Source organism: Sardina pilchardus, chromosome 22 (assembly GCF_963854185.1).
Source record: "Sardina pilchardus chromosome 22, fSarPil1.1, whole genome shotgun sequence".
In the NCBI taxonomy this organism is placed as follows: domain Eukaryota; kingdom Metazoa; phylum Chordata; class Actinopteri; order Clupeiformes; family Clupeidae; genus Sardina; species Sardina pilchardus.
In genome coordinates, this window is record NC_085015.1 from 13,100,444 (window position 1) to 13,126,059 (window position 25,616).

Consider the following 25,616-nt stretch of genomic DNA (forward strand, 5'->3'; position numbering starts at 1 on the left):
CTCTGATACATCACAGTAATATGGAACCGGGGTGATTTTGACAACTTTCCAACAAACCACTCAGTTCCCTGTGTAGCTGTTGATGTTGTTACTGTGGAACCCCACCAGGTGTAACACGAGGTGAAATGGTCTCCACAGATAATACCAAAATAACAACAACAACAACAACAACAACAGCTACATTTTGACTTTTCAATGATTTTCTATGAGTGTCATGTTCACTTCAAGTTAACACAAGTAAACCAAAACCTACCTCTCTCACTATTCTGGTCATCTGAGTGCAGTAAGAGGAGTAAGGAGTAAGATTATGAGTATTGTTATATCCACAAAATAGTAGATCACATTTAAAATATGCATAAAACAATATTACTTCACAAAATTAGATGAGAGGAGAGATACATTATTGACTTTGGGTCCAAATTGCTATATATCCCTATTTTAAAAAACAAAACATTATTAAGGTTTTTAATGCTATGAGTATGGCTAACGTATTTATTTATTGGTATTTCAGGTAACATAAATACAATTGTAGTTGTGTTGCTTTGATTGAGTAAAGATAACTCAAATAACAATAGCCAACTGTTCTACTGAAATTACTTGGAAAACAAAATAAAAAAAAAAAGATTTATGAAAATTCTTTAAATTGAAGGAAGCCTTTTGCAAACAAAATCTTCACTTGTACATTTGTCATAGGTATTTGTAAGGTTGCACAGATTGTGTCATTTCATAACATGGCTTACTGTCTAACCTGGATAGTTACCTCACAGTAAACCTCCTAAAAGAAGAGTCCAATATGGCTTTGTTTTATTAGGAGATACAGTAGATGCCAAGGAAATCTTCTATTAAGAGTTTTACCACCTTAAAGAGAAACTATGCAGGATTGGCGATTTCATCTTAAGTTTCGGTTTCGCTTTTCATTTTCGCTTGTTTTATGCTTGCATATTTCTCTGCAAAGCTTCCCCGACAGCTTTAGCGTGTATTTATACATATATAGGCTATATATAAATATATAAATTGCAAGCGTGGTTCTTCTTGTTCTTTATGCGTCTCAGCCTTCCAGATGTAAACAGGGAACGATCGTCTCCTGAACAAGTTGCAAGGTTGCAATAGCGGATAGGGACACTGGGGGCGGGAGGAAATATTACTGTTTTCGATAAAACTGGTAAGTCAAGCAAAACAACGATTTCTAAGCGATTTTATGACTATGAAAAAGTTGCATAGGGTCTCTTCTTCCCAAGGTTTGCTACTAAACCCATTACTTGGAATACGCTCAAGTCCTGTGATCACGTGACCACCCAAACAAGCATCCCATAAAAAATAATGTAAACACCGGGGCTCATATAATCTGAAAGTTGAATTATCAGCGCGAGATTGGAAAATAGAGGGACACCGGTTAGAGTAGAATCTAGGTCAGAGTGAGACTGGTCAAATTCCGCTCATGCAACAGACACTTTGAAAAAGCTTTGCTTAAAAAGGCTACAGCCCAGCATCAGGGGATTAATCTGGGAGAATATTCTGGAATTTGTTGCATCTGTCTACTCCCCCCCCACCCCCCCACCCCCTCAAAAAAAAAAAAAAAACCCACACACTCACAGACACTAATACAGGCACAGACATAGACACACTCCAGTAGACACACACACACACACACACACACACACACCACACACATACACACACAGCACTCCAGTACACCCACACACTCTCTCTCTCTCACACACACACACACACACACACACACACTAAAAGCTAAACCCTAGTTATTCACTGTGACTCTCTGTGATCAAAAGACTTTGGGATTAAAACAACACCAAATGGCTTCAGTACAACAAAACTATCCATTCTATTTTTTTTTTATCTGACAAAGGTCAGAGAGGGAGTGTGTGTGTGTATGAGAGAGAGTATGTGTGTGTGTGTGTGTGTGTGTGTATGCGCGCGTGTGTGTTCACATTTGATTATGTTTGTGTGCGCTGTCACTTGTCTGTGATATGCGTGTGTGTGTGTGTGTGTGTGTGTGTGTGTGTGTGTGTGTGTGTGAGTGAGTGAGTGAGAAAGAGAGAGAGAGGAATAAAGTCATCCCTTATCTGTCAGTATTACAGTTGTCACCTCTCAGCATGTATTATTCATAACAAATGACTGGTGGGTTTGAGGTGTGGCTTGATGGGATATAACACTCACATGGCGGGGCACTGGGAGATTTGGGGCCCTGGTAGGTGCCCATTTTTATTCTGTGCCTCAGGCGCCTGAGGGGAGGAATATAAAAAATGTATTAAAGTGAAATTAGAAATTATTCCATTATTTATGACATTCACATTAAGCCACATTTTAGTGTTCAAACCAGGATGCAAACACCGAAATACAGACTTATCATCAACAATGCAGAAATATCTACAAGCACTGCAGTGACAGTGCACCTTATTCAATATGCATGCTTTACGGTTACTTTTTATAGATACCATAAAGATGCTGTTAGGAGATAATTATTCCCTATGGGAGGTAGCTGCGTTTCTTTCTCTCTTTTTTGCCAGCTTGAATCTCCATACTAAGACCATAAGGAATTCAGTGCAACTCTGAACGGAACCAAACATCAAAGCCAAACTTCTTTTCCAGTGCTGGCAGCAATGCACAAAAAATAGGAGCTCTCATATATTGCAATTATCAAATTATTATCAAATGTAAGGCAACAGAATGTATAAATTGGCATTTATACCCCTTGTTGTTCATTTTTAGCCTACCCATTTAGCACTAAGGTGGTACTTAATGTGTCTAAAACTGACTAAGAGGGTCATAATAGTACATGGTGCGAAAATCCAAACCTTATTCAATGTGAGTTCTTTCAATTTTCTAATAATCTACCAAGAGGCAACTGAACTGTTCGGCCAGTCTTACACACCAGTCATAGCAAAGATCCTTCATTACTATCCCCTCTCTGGTCATAGTATCTTAACTCTTTACTATGATCAGTTTGCCTGTAGTTGTTTGTAAATAATAAAATAAAATGTAAAACACCATGGTGCGTACATCTATAGACTACACAGACAGAGCTTCACAATTCTATACAGATCTATATAAACAGTGGGCCCCAGCTGAGGCACAGGCAACCCGGATTCAATTCCCGCCCCGTGATCTTTTCTGGACCCTGACTCTCTCTCCTACTCACTTCCTGTCATTCTCCACTGTCCTATCTCAGTGAAGGCATAAAAAGGCCAAAACATTTACTTAAAAAAAAAAAAAAAAAAGTAAAATAAGAACTCAAAACAGTGTAATGTTTCCGTTTACTTCTCCTGGAACTGTCTGGAGGGGATGAGGCCGGCGCGCAGGTTGCTGTCGCCCACGCGCTTGGCCTGCCACCAGGTGGCGTCGTCCAGGCTCACCACCTGCAGGATGTCCCCGCGCTGGAAAGGAAGTCCCGCCTCCTGGCAGGGTGTGGCCTTGTCATCGAAAGGTGTGTAGTCAAACAGGGCCCTTAGGTAGACCTGGAGCAAGAAGAAGAACAACAGTTTACATTGTTTTTGCTGCATTGGTAAACATGTTATTGTGGTAGCCTGAAAGTTGGCGGTTCAATACCCAGTTTCCACCATTGTGCCCTTGAGCAAGGCACTTAACCCGAATGTAATGCTAAATGTAATGTAATGTTAATCATTATAATGTATAATGTATATATGAGCACATACATAAAAATATGCACTTCCAGTGACACTAACAATCAGAAACAATGAGAAACTGGTGAATGAGTGCTACTATTATTATGACCGTCGCTAGCACCTGCTCAATTTTTGGTCAAGAATGTACACCAAATTTTGTGACATTGTGTTCATAGAGGGTGCACACATACACACACACACACACAAACACATACCTTGTAGAGAATATGAGGATGAGAGTTGCTTTACATCACTTAAAAAAAACACTATGCATATACTTCTAATCAAAATGAAGGACCAAACAAGAGACACACCTTGCTTTCACTAAGCTTGTCTTCCTCCTTAATGGCTGGGATGATCTTCAGTGTTATGGAGCCCTGGGACTGGGACTACACATTAACATGAAGACAAGAAGTTGAACAATTTGACAAATGCAGATTTAAAACCAAAAATGTACTAATTCTTACTCCTCTCAAGATGTATGTCATAATAATTTGAATGGGCAAGCTCTAGAGCATATTAAATGCATGTATTAGGTTATTCCTATACAATCCTAATAAAATCCAAGTAATTCAATCCAATATCCAATAATTGCAATTCTTGTCCTGTAATGTAAATGCAGTATACTGTAAATTGTTAGTGGTAGAAGGGGAGGTGGTGTGGTGTGGTGTGGCTGGTACATACCAATAGCTGGCTGATCTCATCAGGTCGTTTGTGAATGATGAGGTTTCCATTTACCTCTCTAAGCTCATCGCCCACGTGAACTAGACCTAAATACACACACACACACACACACACACACACACACACAGAGAGAGAGAGCAAGCGAGAGAGAGAGAAAGAGAGAGAGAGTAATGAGATAAATACAATGCAATAATCTACTGGATGAAAAGGTAAACCTGCTTACATGCTTATCTAAACAGACACACATGCATATTGTAAGTGCACATAAACTGATCAGAGAATGATTACATACAAAAAATATGTACAGCAGGGAAACATGATTATATAAACAAGCATGTGTACACACACACATACATACATGCACACACACACAAACACACACACACAAACACACACACACACACACACACACACACACACACACACACACACACACACACACACACACACAAACCCACACGCACATGCATGTACACACACAAACATACACATACTGTACACACACACACACACACAACAAATTTCCAAACATGGGATGAACACAATTTCCATAGCAACAGCATTTCTCAGTTCTGTAATCTGTAATGTGTAAGCATGGGGTCTGGACATAATCTCCAGGATTTTGTTTAATATCTTTGCTACTCCATCATTAAAGCCATTCCAATACTCAGAAATTAAATGTTACAGTGACGTACCAATTCATGCAGCAAACCAGAGCTGAGTTTTGTCATCTTTACACTTTACACCAATCTGTGTGTGTGTGTGTGTGTGTGTGTGTGTGTGTGTGTGTGTGTGTGTGTGTGTGTGTGTGTGTGTGTGTGTGTGTGTGTATACTGTAAATATGAACTGAACTCACCGCTACGGTCAGCTGCCCCTCCCCTCATGATCCTGGCCACCACCACAGCACCAGTTATATCATCCCTACGAATGGTTGCACCCTACACACACACACACACACACACACACACACACACACACACACACACACACACACACACACACACACACACACACACACACACACACACACACACACACACACACATATGCAAGGTAAGATAATATTTTTTATTGGTCTTAATTCTACTCTATTCCATTTACAATATATCTGGTCATTTGCATAATGCTTTCATAATGTATATATATATATATATATATATATATATATATATATATATATATGTATATTACATGTTTTGTATTACTTGCCCATCCATAACCTCTTACCTTAACTTTAAGTCCATCATTTGTAAGAACATGCTTATGCAAGAGGAACACTATGTTAAATTGAATATAAATACATAAAAAAAAAAAAGAAGAAGCATAACCCCTTTGTCTCCTGTCCATGCGTGGATGCCCAGTGGGTTATGTAAGAGGCGTATGGTTTTGTCTGTGGGTCAGTTGACTCACCAGGGGCTCCTTGTTCTTCACCAGTCGCACAATCTTCACAGACTCCTCCTCCAGCTCGTCGTCCAGATCCTCGGGCACGGGGGGCAGAACCGGGTCAAAGTCCTTCTGGGCCACCGTGTCATGCACGGACAGGACCGCCTGGGATGGGGAGGAGAGGAGACGAGAGAGTGAGATGTGATGTGTTGAGAGAGAGAGAGAGAAAGAGAGAGAGAGTATACTGTACATATATAAATATACATATAGAGCTTACATACATTATTACACAGCTACAGTGAAGAAGAGGAAGAGAAAGTGAAAGAGGGAGAGATAAAATGAAGGAAGGAAGATAGAGAGAAGAGGGCAAAGAGACAGAAAGAGGGGGGAGTGAGAGGAAGAGGAAGGGAGAGAGGGAGAGAGAGAACGAAGAAAGAAAGAGAGAGAGAGATATTTATTTGTCTATCCCCCCCCCCCTTATAATTACTATTATTGTCACCTGTTTTAAGTTTTGTTTATTATTGTTATTATTATTATTATTAAGTTTTGTTTATTATTGTTATTACAGTGCATGAAAATGCACTGTACTGTTATCCCTAGGCTTCTTCTTCTACTACTTCTTATTATTACAGTGCATGAAAATGCACTGTACTGTTATTCCAAGTCTTCTTATTACAGTGCATGAAAATGCACTGTACTGTTATTCCAAGTCTTCTTATTATTACAGTGCATGAAAATGCACTGTACTGTTCTTCCTATTCTTCTTATTATTACAGTGCATGAAAATGCACTGTACTGTTCTTCCTATTCTTCTTATTACAGTGCATGAAAATGCACTGTACTGTTCTTCCTAGGCTTCTTATTACAGTGCATGAAAATGCACTGTACTGTTCTTCCTAGGCTTCTTCTTCTTATTATTCTTCTTCTAACGCACGCAAATCAGCTAGAACCGTTTAACGTAGAAACTTCATTCAAACTGCGTTACGTAGGTCTTACTTAGGACATGTGTGCTATGACTTTTCAACTTTGTAACTTTTATACTTTTTAAACTATTAGTTAAAAACTATTACAATTTCCCCCATAGACTTAACATTGCTCATTATGACATCACGGCAGCAATTAGAATCTTACTCCAGCTGGTCAGCCACCTGGGCACCAACTGTCAGTTTCTCTCAGGCTTTACAATCTCTCTGAAGACTACATATTCTGTTCCCCTGTATCCTCTGCGCACAACAGTATCAAAATAAGTCCTCCTAATTCCATCCAACTTTATATCCATTCATCTTCTTCAAACCATTCACTCATCCACCCATTCTAAACAGTCTGCCTATCAACATCAATTAGACGCTCTACATTCAACTTTTAAACAATCTACTCTGTCTCAGGCTGGCTCTCTTAAGACTAGCCAGTTAAATTGATTACACCTGTATCTGTATCCACTACTCTCAGTAGAGAGCTGTCTCTCCATTCTACAAGAATATAAGGCACATTCCATCCAACATTCTATCCATTCATTTTCTTCAGACCATTCACTCATCCACCCATTAAACTGTCTATCAACATCTATTAAACAATCTGTCTATCAACATCCATTAAACTCTCTCTCTATCAACATTAATTAGACTATCTACATTCAACTTTTAAATTATTTACTCTGTCTCAGGCTTTAAGAGTACACTCTGGCTCTCTTAAGACTAGCCAGTTAAATTGATTACACCTGTATCAACTACTCTCAGATAGCTGTATCAGTGTCTCTCTTAACAAGAATATAAGGCACATTCCATCCAACCTTCTATCCATTCATCTTCTTCAGACCATTCACTAATCCACCCATTAAACTGTCAATCAATATCTATTAAACAATCTGCCTATCAACATCCATTAAACATTCTGTCTATCAACATTAATTAGACTATCTACATACAACTTTTAAAGTATTTACTGTGGGTCCCTCTCAAGCAGCGTTTATATGTCCTCCCTCGCTCCTCGATCCTCAATGATCTACATAAAGAAAGATAGAAGAAGGGCTAGACTATCCCATTGTTGCCGCTCCATCATTCTTTATGTAGATCAGTGAGGAGCGAGAGAGGACGCGTAAACGCTATATGAGAGGCACCTTCTGTCTCAGGCTTTAAGCATACAATCTCATTAAGACTACAGATCCTGTTTCACTACTTCCTCTGTCCACAACTGTTTCAAAATAAAGGTCCTCACTGCAATAATACACTATTAAATCATTTAACCACTGAAACTACTCAACTATTGAACTGTTCAACCATTCCAACTGTCAGTTATCATCCACTATGCCTCCAGTCAACTACATGAAACCTCCATGTACCTAGCAACCAACATAGCCACCATTAAAATTAAGTGTTTATGACCGTTTCCATAGCAACCAACATGATTATACTGCAGTAACTTCTTGTTTCCTGATAGTGGCCACCATGGATACCCTAGCAACAAATGTTTCAAAATAAAAGTCCTCACTAGCAAGTTAGCTAGTTAGCATGGTTAGCATTGTTAGCATAGTTAGCATTTTTAGCATAACTGCAAAAAATCATCAACTAAGTTAGCTAATCAACCTGGTTAGCATTGTTAACAAATTTAGCATTGTTAGCATAGTTGGCATTTTTAGCATTACTGCTACAAATCATCGGTTAAGTTAGCTAATCAACCTGGTTAGCATTGTTAGTAAAGTTAGCATTGCTAGCATAATAAACATTTTTAGCGTAACTGCTAGAAATCATTAGCTAATTTAGCTAATCAACATTTTAACATGAATAGAAATCATTAGTTAAGTTAGAACTGGAACGTTTCATCTTTAAACTGTCTACCTTCACACTATCAACTCTCTGTAAACTATGCAACCACCATGTTTACCCTAGCTACACCTTAGTAACCATATCTACATTATCTATCTATTTTTGCATTTTCATGCACTGGTAATTCCTTGGAATTGCATTTCTAGTTATTATTCCACTACTTCTTCTAACGCTCGCAATTCAGCTTGAACTGTTTAACGTATAAACTTCATTCAAACTTTGCTACGTAGGTCTTACTAAGGAGACCTGTGCAATGTATTTTTCAACTTTGTAACTTTTATTCTTTTTAAACTATAAATTAAAAACTATTAAACATTTCCCCATAGACTTAACATTGCTCATTATGACATCACGGCAGCAATTAGAATGTTACGCCAGGTGGCCAGTCCAGGTGCAGCAGCTCTCTCTCTCTCTCTCTCAGGCATACACTGGTTCTCTTGAGACTACATTTTCTGTTCCCCTGTATCAACTGTATCAACATAAGTCTTCCTAATTCCATCCAACTTTCTATCCATTCATCTTCTTCAAACCATTCACTCATCCACCCATTCTAAACAGTCTGCCTATCAACATCAATTAGACAATCTACATTTAACTTTTAAACAATCTACTCTGTCTCAGGCTTTAAAGTAAGCAAGCTCTGTCTCTGGCTCTCTTAAGACTAGCCAGTTAAATTGATTACACCTGTATCTGTATCCACTACTCTCAGTAGAGAGCTGTGTCTCTCCACTCTACAAGAATATAAGGCACATTCCATCCAACCTTCTATCCATTCATCTACTTCAGACCATTCACTCATCCACCCATTAAACTGTCAATCAATATCTATTAAACAATCTGCCTATCAACATCCATTAAACATTCTGTCTATCAACATTAATTAGACTATCTACATACAACTTTTAAAGTATTTACTGTGGGAGCCTCTCAAGCAGCGTTTATATGTCCTCCCTCGCTCCTCGATCCTCAATGATCTACATAAAGAAAGATAGAAGAAGGGCTAGACTATCCCATTGTTGCCGCTCCATCATTCTTTATGTAGATCAGTGAGGATCGAGGAGCGATAGAAGACGCGTAAACGCTATATGCGAGGCACCTTCTGTCTCAGGCTTTAAGCATACAATCTCATTAAGACTACAGATCCTGTTTCACTACTTCCTCTGTCCACAACTGTTTCAAAATAAAGGTCCTCACTGCAATAATACACTATTAAATCATTTAACCATTGTAACTACTCAACTATTTAACTGTTCAACCATTCCAACTGTCAGTTATCAACTATGCCTCCAGTCAACTACACGAAAACTCCATGTACCTAGCAACCAACATAGCAACCATTACAATTAAGCGTTTATGACCGTTTCCATAGCAACCAACATGATTATACTGCAGTAACTTCTTGTTTCCTGATAGTGGCCACTATGGATACCCTAGCAACAAATGTTTCAAAATAAAAGTCCTCACTAGCAAGTTAGCTAGTTAGCATGGTTAGCATAGTTAGCATAGTTAACATTTTTAGCATAACTGCAAAAAAACATCAACTAAGTTAGCTAATCAACCTGGTTAGCATTGTTAGCAATTTTAGCATTGTTAGCATAGTTAACATTTTTAGCATTATTGCTAGAAATCATCAGTTAAGTTAGCTAATCAACCTGGTTAGCATTGTTAGTTTAAGTTAGCATTGTTACCATAGTTAGCATAGTTAGCATTTTTAGCATAACTGCTAGATATCATTAGCTAAGTTAGCTAATCAACCTGGTTAGCACTGTGAGCAAAGTTAGCATAGTTAAAATTTTTACCATTACTGCATGAAATCAGTAGCTAAGTTAACCAATCAACCTGGTTATCATTGTTACCATAGTTAACATTTTAACATGAATAGTAATCATTAGTTAAGTTAGAACTGGGAATGTTACAGCTTTAGACTGTCTACCTTCACACTATCAACTCTCTGTAAACTATGGAACCACCATGTTTACCCTAGCTACACCTTAGTAACCATATCTACATTATCGATCTATTTTTGCATTTCATGCACTGGTAATTCCTTGGAATTGCATTTCTAGTTATTAAACTTCTTCTTCTAACGCTCGCAATTCAGCTTCAACCGTTTAACGTAGAAACTTCATTCAAACGTTGTTGCGTAGGTGTTGCTTATGCCATGTGTGCTTTGTATTTTTCAACTTTGTAACTTTTATACTTTTTAAACTATTAGTTAAAAACTATTACAATTTCCCCCATAGACTTAACATTGCTCATTATGACATCACGGCAGCAATTAGAATCTTACGCCAGGTGGCCGGCCACCTGGGCACCAACTGTCAGTTTCTCTGGCTTTAAGCATACAGTCTCTCAGAAGACTACATATCCTGTTAACTGTTTCCTCTGTCCACAACGGTTTCAAAATAAAAGTCCTCACTGCAATAATACACTATTAAATCATTTAACCATTGAAACTACTCAACTATTGAACTGTTCAACCATTCCAACTGTCAGTTATCATCCACTATGCCTCCAGTCAACTACATGAAACCTCCATGTACCTAGCAACCATTATAGCAACCATTAAAATTAAGTGTTTATGACCGTTTCCATAGCAACCAACATGATTATACATGATTATAACATGTTTCCTGATAGTGGCCACCATGGATACCCTAGCAACAAATGTTTCAAAATAAAAGTCCTCACTAGCAAGTTAGCATGGTTAGCATATTTAGCATTGTTAGCATAGTTAGCATTTTTAGCATTACTGCTAGAAATCATCGGTTAAGTTAGCTAATCAACCTGGTTAGCATTGTTAGTAAAGTTAGCATTGCTAGCATAATTAGCATTTCTAATGTAACTACTAGAAATCATTAGCTAAGTTAGCTAATCAACATTTTAACATGAATAGAAATCATTAGTTAAGTTAGAACTGGAATGTTTCATCTTTAAACTGTCTACCTTCACACTATCAACTCTCTGTAAACTATGCAACCACCATGTTTACCCTAGCTACACCTTAGTAACCATATCTACATTATCTATCTATTTTTGCATTTTCATGCACTGGTAATTCCTTGGAATTGCATTTCTAGTTACAGTGCATGAAAATGCACTGTACTGTTCTTCCTAGGTTTCTTATTATTCCAACTTCTTCTAACGCTCGCAATTCAGCTTGAACCGTTTAACGTAGAAACTTGATTCAAACTTTGTTACGTAGGTCTTACTAAGGAGACCTGTGCAATATATTTTTCAACTTTGTAACTTTTATACTTTTTAAACTGTAAATTAAAAACTATTAAACATTTCCCCATAGACTTAACATTGCTCATTATGACATCACGGCAGCAATTAGAATGTTACGCCAGGTGGCCAGTCCAGGTGCAGCAGCTCTCTCTCTCTCTCTCTCTCAGGCTTTAAACTGGCTCTCTTGAGAATACATTTTCTGTTCCCCTGTATCAACGGTATCAACATAAGTCTTCCTAATTCCATCCAACTTTCTATCCATTCATCTTCTTCAAACCATTCACTCATCCACCCATTCTAAACAGTCTGCCTATCAACATCAATTAGACGATCTACATTCAACTTTGAAACAATCTACTCTGTCTCAGGCCTGGCTCTCTTAAGACTAGCCAGTTAAGTTGATTACACCTGTACTACTCTCTCAGTAGAGAGCTGTGTCTCTCCATTCTACAAGAATATAAGGCACATTCCATCCAACTTTCTATCCATTCATCTTCTTCAGACCATTCACTCATCCACCCATTAAACTGTTTATCAACATCCATTAAACTCTCTGTCTATCAACATTAATTAGACTAGCTACATTCAACTTTTAAATGATTTACTCTGTCTCAGGCTTTAAGCGTACACTCTGGCTCTCTTAAGACTAGCCAGTTAAATTGATTACACCTGTATCAACAACTCTCAGAGAGCTGTATCAGTGTCTCTCTTAACAAGAATATAAGGCACATTCCATCCAACCTTCTATCCATTCATCTTCTTCAGACCATTCACTCATCCACCCATTAAACTGTCAATCAATATCTATTAAACAATCTGCCTATCAACATCCATTAAACATTCTATCTATCAACATTAATTAGACTATCTACATACAACTTTTAAAGTATTTACTGTGGGTGCCTCTCAAGCAGCGTTTATATGCCCTCCCTCGCTCCTCGATCCTCAATGATCTACATAAAGAAAGATCAGTGAGGATCGAGGAGCGAGAGATGACGCGTAAACACTATATGAGAGGCACCTTCTGTCTCAGGCTTTAAGCATACAATCTCATTAAGACTACAGATCCTGTTTCACTACTTCCTTTGTCCACAACTGTTTCAAAATAAAGGTCCTCACTGCAATAATACACTATTAAATCATTTAACCATTGTAACTACTCAACTATTTAACTGTTCAACCATTCCAACTGTCAGTTATCAACTAGAACTATGCCTCCAGTCAACTACATGAAAACTCCATGTACCTAGCAACCAATATATCAACCATTAAAATTAAGTGTTTATGACCGTTTCCATAGCAACCAACATGATTATACTGCAGTAACTTCTTGTTTCCTGATAGTGGCCACCATGGATACCCTAGCAACAAATGTTTCAAAATAAAAGTCCTCACTAGCAAGTTAGCATGGTTAGCATAGTTAACATAGTTAGCGTTTTTAGCATAACTGCAAAAAACATCAACTAAGTTAGCTAATCAACCTGGTTAGCATTGTTAGCAATTTTAGCATTGTTAGCATAGTTAGCATTTTTAGCATTATTGCTAGAAATCATCAGTTAAGTTAGCTAATCAACCTGGTTAGCATTGTTAGTTTAAGTTAGCATTGTTACCATAGTTAGCATTGCTAGCATAGTTAGCATGTTTAGCATAACTGCTAGAAATCATTAGCTAAGTTAGCTAATCAACCTGGTTAACACTGTGAGCATAGTTAGCATAGTTAACATTTTTACCATTACTGCATGAAATCAGTAGCTAAGTTAACCAATCAACCTGGTTATCATTGTTACCATAGTTAACATTTTAACATGAATAGTAATCATTAGTTAAGTTAGAACTGGGAATGTTTCAGCTTTAAACTGTCTACCTTCACACTATCAACTCTCTGTAAACTATGCAACCACCATGTTTACCCTAGCTACACCTTAGTAACCATATCTACATTATCTATCAATTTTTGCATTTTCATGCACTGGTAATTCCTTGGAATTGCATTTCTAGTTATTATTACAGTGCATGAAAATGCACTGTACTGTTCTTCCTATTCTTCTTATTATTACAGTGCATGAAAATGCACTGTACTGTTCTTCCTAGGCTTCTTATTATAGTGCATGAAAATGCACTATACTGTTCTTCCAAAGTATTCTTCTTATTACAGTGCATGAAAATGCACTGTACTGTTCTTCCTAGGCTTCTTATTATTACAGTGCATGAAAATGCACTGTACTGTTCTTCCTAGGCTTCTTATTATTACAGTGCATGAAAATGCACTGTACTGTTCTTCCTATTCTTCTTATTATTACAGTGCATGAAAATGCACTGTACTGTTCTTCCTAGGCTTCTTCTTCTTATTATTCTTCTTCTAACGCACGCAAATCAGCTAGAACCGTTTAACGTAGAAACTTCATTCAAACTGCGTTACGTAGGTCTTACTTAGGACATGTGTGCTATGACTTTTCAACTTTGTAACTTTTATACTTTTTAAACTATTAGTTAAAAACTATTACAATTTCCCCCATAGACTTAACATTGCTCATTATGACATCACGGCAGCAATTAGAATCTTACTCCAGCTGGTCAGCCACCTGGGCACCAACTGTCAGTTTCTCTCAGGCTTTACAATCTCTCTGAAGACTACATATTCTGTTCCCCTGTATCCTCTGCGCACAACAGTATCAAAATAAGTCCTCCTAATTCCATCCAACTTTCTATCCATTCATCTTCTTCAAACCATTCACTCATCCACCCATTCTAAACAGTCTGCCTATCAACATCAATTAGACGCTCTACATTCAACTTTTAAACAATCTACTCTGTCTCAGGCTGGCTCTCTTAAGACTAGCCAGTTAAATTGATTACACCTGTATCTGTATCCACTACTCTCAGTAGAGAGCTGTCTCTCCATTCTACAAGAATATAAGGCACATTCCATCCAACATTCTATCCATTCATTTTCTTCAGACCATTCACTCATCCACCCATTAAACTGTCTATCAACATCTATTAAACAATCTGTCTATCAACATCCATTAAACTCTCTGTCTATCAACATTAATTAGACTATCTACATTCAACTTTTAAATTATTTACTCTGTCTCAGACTAGCCAGTTAAATTGATTACACCTGTATCAACTACTCTCAGAGAGCTGTATCAGTGTCTCTCTTAACAAGAATATAAGGCACATTCCATCCAACCTTCTATCCATTCATCTTCTTCAGACCATTCACTCATCCACCCATTAAACTGTCAATCAATATCTATTAAACAATCTGCCTATCAACATCCATTTAACATTCTGTCTATCAACATTAATTAGACTATCTACATACAACTTTTAAAGTATTTACTGTGGGTCCCTCTCAAGCAGCGTTTATATGTCCTCCCTCGCTCCTCGATCCTCAATGATCTACATAAAGAAAGATAGAAGAAGGGCTAGACTATCCCATTGTTGCCGCTCCATCATTCTTTATGTAGATCAGTGAGGAGCGAGAGAGGACGCGTAAACGCTATATGAGAGGCACCTTCTGTCTCAGGCTTTAAGCATACAATCTCATTAAGACTACAGATCCTGTTTCACTACTTCCTCTGTCCACAACTGTTTCAAAATAAAGGTCCTCACTGCAATAATACATTATTAAATCATTTAACCACTGAAACTACTCAACTATTGAACTGTTCAACCATTCCAACTGTCAGTTATCATCCACTATGCCTCCAGTCAACTACATGAAACCTCCATGTACCTAGCAACCAACATAGCAACCATTAAAATTAAGTGTTTATGACCGTTTCCATAGCAACCAACATGATTATACTGCAGTAACTTCTTGTTTCCTGATAGTGGCCACCATGGATACCCTAGCAACAAATGTTTCAAAATAAAAGTCCTCACTAGCAAGTTAGCTAGTTAGCATGGTTAGCATTGTTAACATAGTTAGCATTTTTAGCATAACTGCAAAAAATCATCAACTAAGTTAGCTAATCAACCTGGTTAGCATTGTTACCAAATTTAGCATAGTTAGCATTTTTAGCATTACTGTTAGAAATCATCGGTTAAGTTAGCTAATCAACCTGGTTAGCATTGTTAGTAAAGTTAGCATTGCTAGCATAATAAGCATTTTTAGCGTAACTGCTAGAAATCATTAGCTAAGTTAGCTAATCAACATTTTAACATGAATAGAAATCATTAGTTAAGTTAGAACTGGAATGTTTCATCTTTAAACTGTCTACCTTCACACTATCAACTCTCTGTAAACTATGCAACCACCATGTTTACCCTAGCTACACCTTAGTAACCATATCTACATTATCTATCTATTTTTGCATTTTCATGCACTGGTAATTCCTTGGAATTGCATTTCTAGTTATTATTAAACTTCTTCTTCTAACGCTCGCAATTCAGCTTCAACCGTTTAACGTAGAAACTTCATTCAAACTTTGTTGCGTAGGTCTTGCTTATGCCATATGTGCTTTATATTTTTCAACTTTGTAACTTTTATACTTTTTAAACTATTAGTTAAAAACTATCACCATTTCCCCCATAGACTTAACATTGCTCATTATGACATCACGGCAGCAATTAGAATGTTACCCCAGCTGGTCAGCCACCTGGGCACCAACTGTCAGTTTCTCTCAGGCTCCTATCTGAAGACTACATATTCTGTTCCCCTGTATCCTCTGCGCACAACAGTATCAAAATAAGTCCTCCTAATTCCATCCAACTTTATATCCATTCATCTTCTTCAAACCATTCACTCATCCACCCATTCTAAACAGTCTGCCTATCAACAACATCAATTAGACGCTCTACATTGAACTTTTAAACAATCTACTCTGTCTCAGGCTGGCTCTCTTAAGACTAGCCAGTTAAATTGATTACACCTGTATCTGTATCCACTACTCTCAGTAGAGAGCTGTGTCTCTCCATTCTACAAGAATATAAGGCACATTCCATCCAACATTCTATCCATTCATCTTCTTCAGACCATTCACTCATCCACCCATTAAACTGTCTATCAACATCTATTAAACAATCTGTCTAACATCCATTAAACTCTCTGTCTATCAACATTAATTAGACTATCTACATTCAACTTTTAAAGTATTTACTGTGGGTCCCTCTCAAGCAGCGTTTATATGTCCTCCCTCGATCCTCGATCCTCAATGATCTACATAAAGAAAGATAGAAGAAGGGCTAGACTATCCCATTGTTGCCGCTCCATCATTCTTTATGTAGATCAGTGAGGAGCGAGAGAGGACGCGTAAACGCTATGAGAAGCACCTTCTGTCTCAGGCTTTAAGCATACAATCTCATTAAGACTACAGATCCTGTTTCACTACTTCCTCTGTCCACAACTGTTTCAAAATAAAGGTCCTCACTGCAATAATACACTATTAAATCATTTAACCATTGAAACTACTCAACTATTGAACTGTTCAACCATTCCAACTGTCAGTTATCATCCACTATGCCTCCAGTCAACTACATGAAACCTCCATGTACCTAGCAACCAACATAGCAACCATTAAAAAGTGTTTATGACCGTTTCCATAGCAACCAACATGATTATACTGCAGTAACTTCTTGTTTCCTGATAGTGGCCACCATGGATACCCTAGCAACAAATGTTTCAAAATAAAAGTCCTCACTAGCAAGTTAGCTAGTTACCATGGTTAGCATAGTTAACATTGTTAGCATAGTTAGCATTTTTAGCATAACTGCAAAAAATCATCAACTAAGTTAGCTAATCAACCTGGTTAGCATTGTTAGCAAATTTAGCATTGTTAGCATAGTTAGCATTTTTAGCATTACTGCTAGAAATCATCGGTTAAGTTAGCTAATCAACCTGGTTAGCATTGTTAGCATTGCTAGCATAGTAAGCATTTTTAGCGTAACTGCTAGAAATCATTAGCTAAGTTAGCTAATCAACATTTTAACATGAATAGAAATCATTGGTTAAGTTAGAACTGGAACGTTTCATCTTTAAACTGTCTACCTTCACACTATCAACTCTCTGTAAACTATGCAACCACCATGTTTACCCTAGCTACACCTTAGTAACCATATCCACATTATCTATCTAGGCTCAGGCTTTAAGCATACAATCTCTCTGAAGACTACATATCCTGTTTCCTCTGTCCACAACTGTTTCAAAATAAAAGTCCTCACTGCAATAATACACTATTAAATCATTTAACCATTGAAACTACTCAACTATTTAACTGTTCAACCATTCCAACTGTCAATTATCATCAACTATGCCTCCAGTCAACTACATGAAACCTCCATGTACCTAGCAACCAACATAGCAACCATTGAAATTAAGCGTTTATGACCGTTTCCATAGCAACCAACATGATTATACTGCAGTAACTTCTTGTTTCCTGATAGTGGCCACCATGGATACCCTAGCAACAAATGTTTCAAAAAAAGTCCTCACTAGCAAGTTAGCTAGTTACCATGGTTAGCATAGTTAGCATTGTTAGCATAGTTAGCATTTTTAACATTACTGCTAGAAATGATTAGCTAAGTTAGCTAATCAACCTGGTTAGCATTTTTAGCATAGTTAGCATTGTTAGCATAGTTAGCATTTTTAGCATAACTGCAAAAAATCATCACCTAAGTTAGCTAATCAACCTGGTTAGCAATTTTAGCATTGTTAGCATTTTTAGCATTATTGCTAGAAATCATCAGTTAAGTTAGCTAAACAACCTGGTTAGCACTGTGAGCATAGTTAGCATAGTTAACGTTTTTACCATAACTGCATGAAATCAGTAGCTAAGTTAACAATCAACCTGGTTATCATTGTGACCATAGTTATCATTTTAACAGGAATAGAAATCATTAGTTAAGTTAGAACTGGAATGTTTCAGCTTTAAACTGTCTACCTTCACACTATCAACTCTCTGTAAACTATGCAACCACCATGTTTACCCTAGCTACACCTTAGTAACCATATCCACATTATCTATCTATTTTTGCATTTTCATGCACTGGTAATTCCATGGAATTGCATTTCTAGTTAAACTTCTTCTTCTAACGCTCGCAATTCAGCTTCAACCGTTTAACGTAGAAACTTCATTCAAACTTTGTTGCGTAGGTCTTGCTTATGCCATATGTGCTTTGTATTTTTCAACTTTGTAACTTTTATACTTTTTAAACTATTAGTTAAAAACTATCACCATTTCCCCCATAGACTTAACATTGCTCATTATGACATCACGGCAGCAATTAGAATGTTACCCCAGCTGGTCAGCCACCTGGGCACCAACTGTCAGTTTCTCTCAGGCTCCTCTCTGAAGACTACATATTCTGTTCCCCTGTATCCTCTGTGCACAACAGTATCAAAATAAGTCCTCCTAATTCCATCCAACTTTATATCCATTCATCTTCTTCAAACCATTCACTCATCCACCCATTCTAAACAGTCTGCCTATCAACAACATCAATTAGACGCTCTACATTGAACTTTTAAACAATCTACTCTGTCTCAGGCTGGCTCTCTTAAGACTAGCCAGTTAAATTGATTACACCTGTATCTGTATCCACTACTCTCAGTAGAGAGCTGTGTCTCTCCATTCTACAAGAATATAAGGCACATTCCATCCAACATTCTATCCATTCATCTTCTTCAGACCATTCACTCATCCACCCATTAAACTGTCTATCAACATCTATTAAACAATCTGTCTATCAACATCCATTAAACTCTCTGTCTATCAACATTAATTAGACTATCTACATTCAACTTTTAAATTATTTACTCTGTCTCAGGCTTTAAGAGTATTCTGGCTCTCTTAAGACTAGCCAGTTAAATTGATTACACCTGTGTCAACTACTCTCAGAGAGCTGTATCAGTGTCTCTCTTAACAAGAATATAAGGCACATTCCATCCAACCTTCTATCCATTCATCTTCTTCAGACCATTCACTCATCCACCCATTAAACTGTCAATCAATATAAAACAATCTGCCTATCAACATCCATTAAACATTCTATCTATCAACATTAATTATCTACATACAACTTTTAAAGTATTTACTGTGGGTCCCTCTCAAGCAGCGTTTATATGTCCTCCCTCGCTCCTCGATCCACAATGATCTACATAAAGAAAGATGGAAGAAGGGCTAGACTATCCCATTGTTGCCGCTCCATCATTCTTTATGTAGATCAGTGAGGAGCGAGAGAGGACGCGTAAACGCTATGAGAGGCACCTTCTGTCTCAGGCTTTAAGCATACAATCTCATTAAGACTAGAGATCCTGTTTCACTACTTCCTCTGTACACAACTGTTTCAAAATAAAGGTCCTCACTGCAATAATACACTATTAAATCATTTAACCATTGAAACTACTCAACTATTGAACTGTTCAACCATTCCAACTGTCAGTTATCATCCACTATGCCTCCAGTCAACTACATGAAACCTCCATGTACCTAGCAACCAACATAGCAACCATTAAAATTAAGTGTTTATGACCGTTTCCATAGCAACCAACATGATTATACTGCAGTAAATTCTTGTTTCCTGATAGTGGCCACCATGGATACCCTAGCAACAAATGTTTCAAAATAAAAGTCCTCACTAGCAAGTTAGCTAGTTAGCATAGTTAGCATTGTTAGCATAGTTAGCATTTTTAGCATAATTGCTAGAAATCATCGGTTAAGTTAGCTAATCAACCTGGTTAGCATTGTTAGTAAAGTTAGCATTGCTAGCATAATAAGCATTTTTAGCGTAACTGCTAGAAATCATTAGCTAAGTTAGCTAATCAACATTTTAACATGAATAGAAATCATTAGTTAAGTTAGAACTGGAATGTTTCATCTTTAAACTGTCTACCTTCACACTATCAACTCTCTGTAAACTATGCAACCACCATGTTTACCCTAGCTACACCTTAGTAACCATATCTACATTATCTATCTATTTGTGCATTTTCATGCACTGGTAATTCCTTGGAATTGCATTTCTAGTTATTACAGTGCATGAAAATGCACTGTACTGTTCTTCCTATTCTTCTTATTATTATTATTAAACTTCTTCTTCTAACGCTCGCAATTCAGCTTCAACCGTTTAACGTAGAAACTTCATTCAAACTTTGTTGCGTAGGTCTTGCTTATGCCATATGTGCTTTATATTTTTCAACTTTGTAACTTTTATACTTTTTAAACTATTAGTTAAAAACTATCACCATTTCCCCCATAGACTTAACATTGCTCATTATGACATCACGGCAGCAATTAGAATGTTACCCCAGCTGGTCAGCCACCTGGGCACCAACTGTCAGTTTCTCTCAGGCTCCTCTCTGAAGACTACATATTCTGTTCCCCTGTATCCTCTGCGCACAACAGTATCAAAATAAGTCCTCCTAATTCCATCCAACTTTATATCCATTCATCTTCTTCAAACCATTCACTCATCCACCCATTCTAAACAGTCTGCCTATCAACAACATCAATTAGACGCTCTACATTGAACTTTTAAACAATCTACTCTGTCTCAGGCTGGCTCTCTTAAGACTAGCCAGTTAAATTGATTACACCTGTATCTGTATCCACTACTCTCAGTAGAGAGCTGTGTCTCTCCATTCTACAAGAATATAAGGCACATTCCATCCAACATTCTATCCATTCATCTTCTTCAGACCATTCACTCATCCACCCATTAAACTGTCTATCAACATCTATTAAACAATCTGTCTATCAACATCCATTAAACTCTCTGTCTATCAACATTAATTAGACTATCTACATTCAACTTTTAAATTATTTACTCTGTCTCAGGCTTTAAGATACTCTGGCCCTCTTAAGACTAGCCAGTTAAATTGATTACACCTGTGTCAACTACTCTCAGAGAGCTGTATCAGTGTCTCTCTTAACAAGAATATAAGGCACATTCCATCCAACCTTCTATCCATTCATCTTCTTCAGACCATTCACTCATCCACCCATTAAACTGTCAATCAATATCTATTAAACAATCTGCCTATCAACATCCATTAAACATTCTATCTATCAACATTAATTAGACTATCTACATACAACTTTTAAAGTATTTACTGTGGGTCCCTCTCAAGCAGCGTTTATATGTCCTCCCTCGCTCCTCGATCCTCAATTATCTACATAAAGAAAGATAGAAGAAGGGCTAGACTATCCCATTGTTGCCGCTCCATCATTCTTTATGTAGATCAGTGAGGAGCGAGAAAGGACGCGTAAACGCTATGAGAAGCACCTTCTGTCTCAGGCTTTAAGCATACAATCTCATTAAGACTACAGATCCTGTTTCACTACTTCCTCTGTCCACAACTGTTTCAAAATAAAGGTCCTCACTGCAATAATACACTCTTAAATCATTTAACCATTGAAACTACTCAACTATTGAACTGTTCAACCATTCCAACTGTCAGTTATCATCCACTATGCCTCCAGTCAACTACATGAAACCTCCATGTACCTAGCAACCAACATAGCAACCATTAAAATTAAGTGTTTATGACCGTTTCCATAGCAACCAACATGATAGTACTGCAGTAACTTCTTGTTTCCTGATAGTGGCCACCATGGATACCCTAGCAACAAATGTTTCAAAATAAAAGTCCTCACTAGCAAGTTAGCTAGTTACCATGGTTAGCATAGTTAGCATTGTTAGCATAGTTAGCATTTTTAGCATAACTGCAAAAAATCATCAACTAAGTTAGCTAATCAACCTGGTTAGCATTGTTAGCAAATTTAGCATTGTTAGCATAGTTAGCATTTTTAGCATTACTGCTAGAAATCATCGGTTAAGTTAGCTAATCAACCTGGTTAGCATTGTTAGTAAAGTTAGCATTGCTAGCATAATTAGCATTTTTAGCATAACTGCTAGAAATCATTAGCTAAGTTAGCTAATCAACATTTTAACATGAATAGAAATCATTAGTTAAGTTAGAACTGGAATGTTTCATCTTTAAACTGTCTACCTTCACACTATCAACTCTCCGTAAACTATGCAACCACCATGTTTACCCTAGCTACACCTTAGTAACCATATCTACATTATTTTTGCATTTTCATGCACTGGTAATTCCTTGGAATTGCATTTCTAGTTATTACAGTGCATGAAAATGCACTGTACTGTTCTTCCTAGTATTCTTCTTATTATTTTTCTTCTTCTAACGCTCGCAATTCAGCTTGAACCGTTAAACGTAGAAACTTCATTCAAACTTCGTTGCGTAGGTCTTGCTTATGCCATATGTGCTTTGTATTTTTCAACTTTGTAACTTTTATACTTTTTGAACTATTAAATAAAAACTATTAACAATTTCCCCATAGACTTAACATTGCTCATTATGACATCACGGCAGCAATTAGAATGTTACGCCAGGTGGCCAGTCCAGGTGCAGCAGCTCTCTCTCTCTCTCAGGCTGGCTCTCTTGAGACTACATTTTCTGTTCCCCTGTATCAACTGTATCAACATAAGTCTTCCTAATTCCATCCAACTTTCTATCCATTCATCTTCTTCAAACCATTCACTCATTCACCCATTCTAAACAGTCTGCCTATCAACATCAATTAGACGCTCTACATTCAACTTTTAAACAATCTACTCTGTCTCAGGCTGGCTCTCTTAAGACTAGCCAGTTAAATTGATTACACCTGTATCTGTATCCACTACTCTCAGTAGAGAGCTGTGTCTCTCCACTCTACAAGAATATAAGGCACATTCCATCCAACTTTCTATCCATTCATCTTCTTCAGACCATTCACTCATCCACCCATTAAACTGTCTATCAACATCTATTAAACAATCTGCCTATCAACATCCATTAAACTCTCTGTCTATCAACATTAATTAGACTATCTACATTCAACTTTAAAATTATTTACTCTGTCTCAGGCTTTAAGCATATACACTCTGGCTATCTTAAGACTAGCCAGTTAAATTGATTACACCTGTATCAACTACTCTCAGAGAGCTGTATCAGTGTCTCTCTTAACAAGAATATAAGGCACATTCCATCCAACCTTCTATCCATTCATCTTCTTCAGACCATTCACTCATCCACCATTAAACTGTCAATCAATATCTATTAAACAATCTGCCTATCAACATCCATTAAACATTCTGTCTATCAACATTAATTAGACTATCTACATACAACTTTTAAAGTATTTACTGTGGGTCCCTCTCAAGCAGCGTTTATATGTCCTCCCTCGCTCCTCGATCCTCAATGATCTACATAAAGAAAGATAGAAGAAGGGCTAGACTATCCCATTGTTGCCGCTCCATCATTCTTTATGTAGATCAGTGAGGAGCGAGAGAGGACGCGTAAACGCTATATGAGAGGCACCTTCTGTCTCAGGCTTTAAGCATACAATCTCATTAAGACTACAGATCCTGTTTCACTACTTCCTCTGTCCACAACTGTTTCAAAATAAAGGTCCTCACTGCTATAATACACTATTAAATCATTTAACCATTGTAACTACTCAACTATTTAACTGTTCAACCATTCCAACTGTCAGTTATCAAGTATGCCTCCAGTCAACTACACGAAACCTCCATGTACCTAGCAACCAACATAGCAACCATTAAAATTAAGCGTTTATGACCGTTTCCATAGCAACCAACATGATTATACTGCAGTAACTTCTTGTTTACTGATAGTGGCCACCATGGATACCCTAGCAACAAATGTTTCAAAATAAAAGTCCTCACTAGCAAGTTAGCTAGTTAGCATGGTTAGCATAGTTAGCATTGTTAACATAGTTAGCATTTTAGCATAACTGCAAAAAAACATCTAACTAAGTTAGCTAATCAACCTGGTTAGCATTGTTAGCAATTTTACCATTGTTAGCATAGTTAGCATTTTTAGCATTATTGCTAGAAATCATCAGTTAAGTTAGCTAATCAACCTGGTTAGCATTGTTAGTTTAAGTTAGCATTGTTACCATAGTTAGCATTGCTAGCATAGTTAGCATTGCTAGCATAGTTAGCATTTTTAGCATAACTGCTAGAAATCATTAGCTAAGTTAGCTAATCAACCTTGTTAACACTGTGAGCATAGTTAGCATAGTTGACATTTTTACCATTACTGCATGAAATCAGTAGCTAAGTTAACCAATCAACCTGGTTATCTTTGTTACCATAGTTAACATTTTAACATGAATAGAAATCATTAGTTAAGTTAGAACTGGAATGTTTCAGCTTTAAACTGTCTACCTTCACACTATCAACTCTCTGTAAACTATGCAACCACCATATTTACCCTAGCTACACCTTAGTAACCATATCTACATTATCTATCTATTTTTGCATTTCATGCACTGGTAATTCCTTGGAATTGCATTTCTAGTTAAACTTCTTCTTCTAACGCTCGCAATTCAGCTTCAACCGTTTAACGTAGAAACTTCATTCAAACTTTGTTGCGTAGGTCTTGCTTATGCCATATGTGCTTTATATTTTTCAACTTTGTAACTTTTATACTTTTTAAACTATTAGTTAAAAACTATCACCATTTCCCCCATAGACTTAACATTGCTCATTATGACATCACGGCAGCAATTAGAATGTTACCCCAGCTGGTCAGCCACCTGGGCACCAACTGTCAGTTTCTCTCAGGCTCCTCTCTGAAGACTACATATTCTGTTCCCCTGTATCCTCTGCGCACAACAGTATCAAAATAAGTCCTCCTAATTCCATCCAACTTTATATCCATTCATCTTCTTCAAACCATTCACTCATCCACCCATTCTAAACAGTCTGCCTATCAACAACATCAATTAGACGCTCTACATTGAACTTTTAAACAATCTACTCTGTCTCAGGCTGGCTCTCTTAAGACTAGCCAGTTAAATTGATTACACCTGTATCT

At 37.3% G+C, this 25,616-nt stretch overlaps 1 protein-coding gene across 2 annotated transcripts in view; it reads right to left on the minus strand.

The window, feature by feature from the left end:
- LOC134069977 (MAGUK p55 subfamily member 3-like) overlaps nt 1-25,616 on the minus strand; it is a 61,384-nt gene that overhangs the window by 6,713 nt on the left and 29,055 nt on the right. For both annotated transcript variants that reach the window (XM_062526154.1, XM_062526153.1), the window contains exons 5-11: nt 5,739-5,876; nt 5,185-5,266; nt 4,329-4,414; nt 3,959-4,033; nt 3,280-3,476; nt 2,179-2,243; nt 254-274 (exon numbers count right to left, since the gene is read on the minus strand). In XM_062526154.1, coding sequence (XP_062382138.1) covers nt 254-274; nt 2,179-2,243; nt 3,280-3,476; nt 3,959-4,033; nt 4,329-4,414; nt 5,185-5,266; nt 5,739-5,876 — 664 coding nt within the window. The remainder of the gene's footprint in view (nt 1-253; nt 275-2,178; nt 2,244-3,279; nt 3,477-3,958; nt 4,034-4,328; nt 4,415-5,184; nt 5,267-5,738; nt 5,877-25,616) is intronic.